The 7,450-nt window shown below is 63.1% G+C and overlaps 1 protein-coding gene across 1 annotated transcript; it reads right to left on the bottom strand.

Annotated features, from left to right (window-relative positions):
- Positions 1 to 1,770: 1,770 nt before the first annotated feature.
- On the bottom strand, positions 1,771 to 6,681 carry RTL6 (retrotransposon Gag like 6). The gene is made up of 2 exons (XM_059681409.1): positions 6,332 to 6,681; positions 1,771 to 6,184 (listed from the first exon to the last, which is right to left on the bottom strand). The coding sequence occupies exon 2, from the start codon at positions 5,887 to 5,889 to the stop codon at positions 5,170 to 5,172; it is 720 nt and encodes a 239-aa protein (XP_059537392.1). The 5' UTR covers positions 5,890 to 6,184; positions 6,332 to 6,681; the 3' UTR covers positions 1,771 to 5,169.
- Positions 6,682 to 7,450: the final 769 nt, after the last annotated feature.

Raw genomic sequence — 7,450 nt, 5'->3', positions numbered from 1 at the left:
AGCGGGGCTCCGTGACGGCCTGTGGGCTGCGGGCCTGGGACTCAGCCCTCCCGTCACCACCGCGCCTTCCCCAAGCTGGGTGGGGGACACGCTGGCCCCCACGTCAGCGCTGCCCTCGGGAGCACAGTCGGTGGAGGCCACACACGGGAGCTCGGTAGGAACCGACGGTGACGGCCTCTCCCGGAGGAAGCTGCCTGCGTGGGGGGTGGGAGCTCAGCCCCGTGTTGGGGGCCTGGGCAGCAGGAACATCTGGCCTCGTCTTGACACAGAGCTGAGCGGGGAGGAGGCAGGGACAGCGCAGAGGCAGGGGTGGTGGGAACAGCTCGGACCGAGTGTGGGCGGAGCACCAGGGCCTCGCTAAGGGAGAAGGTGGGACAGAGAGGGCAGCCGGGTGCCTGGCCTGGGACACAGGGGCTTCTCCCAGCAGCCTGGGCACGTGGGACTGAGGAGAGCGGGCCGCGCAGCCACTGAGGATGGAGCCCTGGTCCCGCCCAGGCTCCAGGCCTCCAGCCTCAAATTGGGGTGGGGGGGCACAGCTCTGCACCTCCACCCTCAGGCAGAGGGGGCCAGGCCTTGGAACCCTCTTCCCCTGCGGGACAGCAGATGGGGCAGCTACCCCCCGCCGCCCCCCCACCCCACCCCAGAGCAGCCAGTCTGAGAAGCCCATTGGTGGGAAGGAGGGGCCCCCCGTCCCACAGGCTCCGCCCTGCGCAGCCCCACACCTGTTACCAAGATGGTGGGAAACCTTAGAATTAACTCTTCAAGTTCATCTGGTGAGAACAGCAAAGAACCCCCAAGAGAGGACCCCACTAGATAGAAACGCAAATTATAAACTGACGTCACTTTCAAAAGGGAGGCACTGGGGGACAAGCGGAGCAGCGGCTCACAGAGCCCGGCCTCTGAGAGGGGGTCTCCGTGGTGACGAAGGGCACACAGCCGGCAGGAAGGGACGGGACCCCTGAGCTCGGGGTATTTGCTGAAATAGCTGAGGCAAAGTCCGTTAGAGCCTCCTCCTGCTCACAGGCCAGCAGCTCCAGGAGTGAGCGTGTGAACTCGGAGGGAAGAGACCACGCAGGCCCCGGGCGCTCTGGGCAGCGCAGTCCCCTCTCCTCCGCCCAGCAGCGCCCGCGCAGCCACGTCGGGGTGTGGGGGGTGGACGGGTTTTCGGGTGACACTGGAACACCCTGGCCTTCCCAGCCTCGCGGGGAACAGTGGGGTTTTCAGAGGTTGCTTACGTGTGATCTTGCAAGAGACCAAGTGCAGAAGCGAGTGAGGCGCCAGCTGTCGCCTACGAAGCCAGACATTACTTTGCAAACATGTAAAGCAATGCCACTCTTCTCAATGCTTTGTTTGGAGAAATGTGCTATTTGCGTGGGCATCAGCGAGTTGTTTTTTTAATATATTAAAGTATCCTCCGTTTTATTAGATGATATTCACAATATCAACTTAAGCAAAAGGTCTTTGGAGTCCTCAGTGATTTTAACGGTTCTCAGGAAGTCGGGGGCCCAGGCTTGAGGGCGGCCTGTTTACCACCCAGGGATCCCCAGCACCCAGCACCCCGACTTGGGCGACAATCTGACAGGTGCCTGGGCACCTACTATGTGCCGGAGGATGCTGGTGCAGCAGTGACACAGCGTGAACAGAAGGTGAGCAGCCTGCCTGCTACATGCAGGGGGCACACGGGAGGGAGTGGGTCAGCCAGAGACAAGAAGTTGGAACTGCAGTAAAACACACCCACGGAAGCAAAAGGCCGGAAGTGTGCAGCACGGGTGACACACGACAGGTTAATATCTTTAATAAACAACGAGCTCATACAGATGCACCAGACCCAGGACTGAGCACGATCAACACCGACAACCCACGAGAGGAGACACCTGCCCAGTGGGAAGACGTCAGGCTGCCACACACCAGAGAGATGCACACTGAAACCCAGGCTCTCTCGGCATTGAGTCAGCAGTGACTTAGCCGACGGCAGGATGGGCACTTCCTCCTGGCTGGTGGCAGTGCCAAGGGGACACTCCTGGAAGCCGTTCTGCCAACGGTGTTCCTCCTGTCATTCTAGTCCCCGCTCTGGGAGCTCTCCTAAGGAAGTCACGTGACACTGGGGAAAGCTTATGCACGAAGAGGCTCCCCCACTTCTGAGAGTGAGAAATGAGTGACAGCGTGGCCACCGCTGGCCCCACTGCCCCTCCCCCAGGCGGAGCAGCCCCGCCAGTTCAAAGTGAAGGTGGTGCTAACTGGGGAGGGAGCTGGGAGGACAAATGCCAAAATGGTCCCATTTCACTTTCCTCTACTCTAGTTTCCCAAATCCCCAGGATGTGCGTTTGCTGAGAAGACCTGGCAGGTATCTTGCTTGTGGAGAGGAGTTGGCCACTGAAAGTGAGGAGCTGGGTCCTCCCGTCCCTACTGCGCCTGCGCCGTGCCAACCGCCACCACGCAGGTGTTGGGACCTGAGCGACACGGGAGACGGCAGCTGTTCGGTGGATGGGCCTGCCCTGACCCCAGCCTCCTCCCACCTCCCCGGCCCGCCCTACCTCCCTTCCCGGAGCCCCACCATCGCTAAGCTTCTGAGCTGGCGCTTACCACGCAGAAGCCACGGTCTCAGAGCCGTGGAGGAGCTCTCCCCGCCTAAGCTCCGCTCACGGCTGGTGGCCCCAGCACGCGTCCCTCATACAATCCCAGGGCCTGCCCCCAGGTACATGCCCACGCTCCCTGCAGTGCTCGCCGTGGGCTGTCAGGGTCCTGGCCACCCGGTGAGCATGTGCACCAGTTTTACCTGCACTCCTGCTCCCGGCTCCCTCCTCCGTGCCCACCTGGCACCACGAGGCAGGTCCCTGCTTGTCCTGGAGGTCACTGAAACGCTGCAGGACTGTTACTCCCCAGGTCACACCATGTCTGAGGCCAGGAGGCCACCCTCACCTGAGTCCTGTCTGGAGGAAGTGGGCAGGAAATGAAGCTCACTTCCTAGCGGCTGGCAGATACCAGAGAGCAATCACACCGTGAGAAACCCTGCCCCTCAGGCTAACGCCAGCTCCCTCACCTGCTCATTCCCACAGCTGCAGGAAGCAGCCCGGCCACGGAGGTGCGGAGGTGCAGCACCGGGCCCAAGCACCCTGAGACGCAACGCAATGGAACCAACAACGAGGCCGAGCAGCTGCCTGGGCGGGGCACACCCCACACACAAAGGGCCAGGTGATGGCGGGGGGCGGCCCGCGTGTCAGCCCTGCCCATGGCCCGTCCTGCTGTGAGCAGTATGACTGACAGGACTTGTACAGCATGCCAACAGGGTTCCTACAAACCACTCGGTAGACCCGGGGTTGCTGAGAGCAGTGTTCCCGCCCTGCTCCCCTGCTGCGTCTCCGGGCAAACAGGAACCTTCAAGGTGTGTTACCCCTGCGGGCTTCCTTTTCCCAGGTGCCACTGTACCCCCTCATCGGGGGCCGCCTCTACCTGGCAGACAGGCAGGAGAAAGCTGAGCACTGAAAAAGTGACGGGCACACCCTCAGAGGTGCCACCCCTGGAATCGGGGCTCCACTGCGGCCCCCCATCATGCTTAATGAGCACCATGTCCCCCTGAGCCGCGCGGTCGGACTCAGGGGCCTGTGGCCTGTATGCAGGCAGTTGTTGAGCAGGGCAACGGGCTAACGGAGTTTACGGTGAGCGGAGGCCGTGATCACAAACATCAGCAGCCACCGAACGCCCTGGCCTTGCATGGCAGCGGCTGCGTCAGGAGCGGTCACTTTTCCCGGCGTCACCAAAACTCGGAGGAAGTACAGAGGGCCCAGGGCCCGGCCTGGGTGTCCCGAGACCTGTCTCTGGGTGGGTACAGAGGCTGTTCTGCAGCCAGGCCAGAGCAGGGGCGGAGGAAGCCAGGGTAAGACACCCCCTGGCCCCCCACGGTCCAGGTGGCCGTGTGAATGTCAATGTAGTTCATCTGCATCCAAACACGGTGGAGCATCACCACCCAAAGGACCTGGGCGAGCGCCATTTGGCAAGTGATTTCTGGGCGCCCCGTGAGGAAGCGCGAGGCCGTCCCCCGCTGAGGCATGGCTGTCCCTCAGGACTGCGACATGAGTGACAGCCTGCCCGTCGGTGAGGACGGGGTGTCCCCCAAGGCCCTGCCCGGGTCACCAGGGCCAAGGGCCCCTGCCTGATGCACCCGAGGAAGGAGGTCCAGCTAGGAGCCCGTTTTCTTGGACGAAGACTGGGCAGCTGGTGGACAGCCCCGGCCTGGGGAGGCTCCGGAGACCTGGAGATGCTGTGAGCTGAGGGGCTGAGCCGAAGGCCACTTGTCACCTGAGTGGAGAAGGAAACAAGTGACATGGGGCAGAGGAGGGGTGACTGCGCTAGCGGCTGTGGCGATCCCACCGGAGGTCCAGGGCGGCAGAATGAGCCCCCGCGCCCAGCCTCAGCCCGCAGGGGACTGGGCACCACGTGCTGCGCACCACAGCTGACGGAGCTGCCCAGTGGTCCAAGCCACTCTCCTTCCGCCGGCAGCTTCCAGGCCCCGGAACCCGGCGCCACGGGAACACGGCAGCCGAGCCAGGCATTCGTGGAGGGGCATCCTCCAGGTTCCTCCTCCACCTGCATTTCTGGTCCGTCCCAGTGGCAACAAGGGGGCACACTGACGGCGATTCTAGTGCAAAGTGAAGCATGCCCCCAGAAATGCCAGAACCACACTCCCAGCAGGGACCACTCGGCCACCAAGGACAGCCCTGCCTGCTACACGGGCCCTGGCAGGCCTGCAGCCACTCATGCGTGGGAGGCCAGACTCCCCAGTCGAGGTGCCCACCAGCCTGGCCACAGTGCCTTCCATCAGTGAGAACAGGCCGCCAGGTCGGGAGCGGCCGTGGGGTCTGCAGAGGCCGGAGCGGGAACACCGGTGCACTCAGGCTGGGAGGAGTCGGTGGGTCGGAGCATGAAGTGGAGGCCCTGTGACAGGTGGCTGAGCTTTGGTCATGGAGGAGCTGGCGTGGCAAGCATGAGGGGAAGCATGCACCGAGGCTGGGGACACGCTAGCACACATACTAGGAAGGGAGGGGTGCCAGGGCCCGAGGGGCTGAAGAGGGACCGGTCTGGAGAGGCAGGCAGGGAGTCTCCGACAAGAACCGCAGCCAAGGGCGCAGCTGCCTAGTGCATTTGCCGATGCAACCAGGCCGGTGGCGGCTCTTAAAGGTTCCGAGCGCGGGTGGGCAGGGCCGGCGCTGGACTAGTCCCATTGGAGGCGGGGTGCACGGGGCAGGGGCCCGAGCCCGCGGCGGCCAGCTGGCGGCACAGCACCTGCCGCTCCCGCCCCGCGCGATGGGAGGCGGAGGTCTTCCTGATCTGCGCGCGCCGCGCGTGCCGCAGCGGGGACTTGTAGGTTCTCCGCAACTCTGCCAGAAAGCCCTGGTAGTTGCTTCGCAGGGGGCTGTCGGGCTGCATATGCGGGATGGCCCACTTCTCCGCCTCCCCCGTCAGCCGCGACACCAGGAACGCCACCCGCTCGGCTTCGCCGGGGAAGCGCGAGGCCTGGAAGATCATGAACCTATCCATCTGCATCAGGAACCCCGCGAGCTGGCCCGGGTCCCCCGAGAAAGGCTCGGGCAGAGAGGTGGGCGGCGTGGTCATGGGTCGCGTGCCGTTGGAGGCCATGGCCGAGATGGGCGGGGTGATCTGCAGCGCCCCCGGGATCCGAGCCCTGGTGCGCAGCAGCGTCAGCTCCGCCATCACGCTCTCCAGCATGTTGGTGAGGTTCGCCTTCTCGGCCCGCAGCGTGGAGGCCTCCCGCCTCAGCGCCGAGTTGGTGAGGCGCAGGGAGGTCAGGGTGTCGATGACGTCATCCATCTGGGCACCGGTAGCGGCCGCAGGGGCGGGGGTCTCTGCTTTTGACGTCTGGGGTTGGACCATGTTGGCCGAGGTCCGACCTGGAGGGGTGGAAGCGGGGCCTTGGCGTGGGTAACCCGGCACCTGGGGGCCTGTGACGCTAAAACTGGGTAAACCCGGACAGGAATGCGGGAGAGGTGGGGTTCACCCCCGGGATGGCGGCAGGGCGGGTGGATCCTGCCCGAGGTGAGCGCGCCGCGGCCGCCCGGGCAGGTGCAGGCGGTGCAGGCCTCGGGGATCCCGATTCCGGGTCGGCTCCTCTATGGCGGACCTCACCAGGCCGGGCGCACCGCACAGGAGGTTGGGCTTGCTCTGGGGCCTGGAGGGTGAAAACACGTTTTTAAAAAGGTTTCCATCGCAGAAAAGGGGGTGGGAGCAGGGGACGCGGCGTGGGAGGTGCAAAGAGCCGGCGGCGGGGCGGGCGCGGGGCCGGGCCCACCCGGGGCAGAACAAAGGGCGGACGCACCTGCGGCGGCGCTGGGCCGGGCGGCGGGCGCGTCCCTGGGTCTCCGCGGTTCCTCCGCGGCGCCGTCTGCCGCGCGGACCGCAGCCGAGATGGCGCGATCCGGGGACGCGGGCAGGCCGATGGGTCACTGCGGCCGGGCCGCCGCCGGAACTGCTTCCCGGTCAGGTCCGGCCCGGGCGGCCGCGGCGGCGGGAGGCGGGCGGGAGCGCGCGCGGGGCCGGGGTCGCAGTGGAGGGCGGGTCGCGGCGCGACCTGGGTGCGGGCGGGGCCGACGCGGCGGCAAGTGGGCCTCGCTTAGGCTCCACTGGTTGCCATGGAGACCGCCGCTCGCAGCGGCGGCCGAGGCCCCGCCCCGGAAGTTACTGGCACAGTCCCGCCTCCCGGGAACCGCAGCAGCCAATCAGCGATGGCTGTGAGTATTGTTACTTGTTACAGTAGGTGCGTTTTTTCTTTTTTATTCTCCCTAGGGCTGTTTGCAGAGCTCTTCTTATATGTTGTAATTATTTTTCTAATGAAGGTTGCTTTTCACAGTGTAACCTGAATGCAAATTCAATGTACTACCTAGTCCAGTGGTTCTCAACGTTGGCTGCACATTAGAATCACCTGGGAATCTTTTTAAAATCCTGATTTCTAGGCCTCATCCTCCGGAAATTCTAATGTGCAGCCAAGGTTGAGAACCACTGACCTAGTCACTGTAGCAAATTTTGATGTCAGAAAAGTCTAAAAGAAATCCTTCATATCGCCCAGAATTCCTCCTCCTGCAGAGAACAAATAGTAATATTTCTGTCATTTCCATCCAGTCGTTTTTATTTTATTATTATTATTTTTTTAATTCTCACCCGAGAGCATGCTTAGAGAGAGGAAGGGAGGGAGAGCGAGAGAGGGAAACGTCAATGTGAGAGAAAAACATGAATTGGTTGCCTTCCCTACGTGCCACAACCGGGGATCAAACCCGCAACCCAGATATGTGCCCTGACCAGGAGTCAAACCGGCAACCTTAGGTGCACAGGACGACTCTCAACCAACCAGGCCACTCCAGCTGAGCTCCAGTCATTTTTAAATGATATATTCGATTACACTAATTTTTGTACCTTCTGAACTGTTTTATACCCTTAAGCA

This window comes from Myotis daubentonii, chromosome 2 (assembly GCF_963259705.1).
Source record: "Myotis daubentonii chromosome 2, mMyoDau2.1, whole genome shotgun sequence".
Lineage (NCBI taxonomy): Eukaryota > Metazoa > Chordata > Mammalia > Chiroptera > Vespertilionidae > Myotis > Myotis daubentonii.
The sequence above is the reverse complement of the archived record's forward strand: the minus strand, read 5'-3'. Positions and strand labels throughout refer to the sequence as shown.

Excerpts from the sequence above, each read along its gene's own strand:
- RTL6 (XM_059681409.1), bottom strand. The coding sequence starts at position 5,889 with ATGGTCCAACCCCAGACGTCAAAAGCAGAGACCCCCGCCCCTGCGGCC.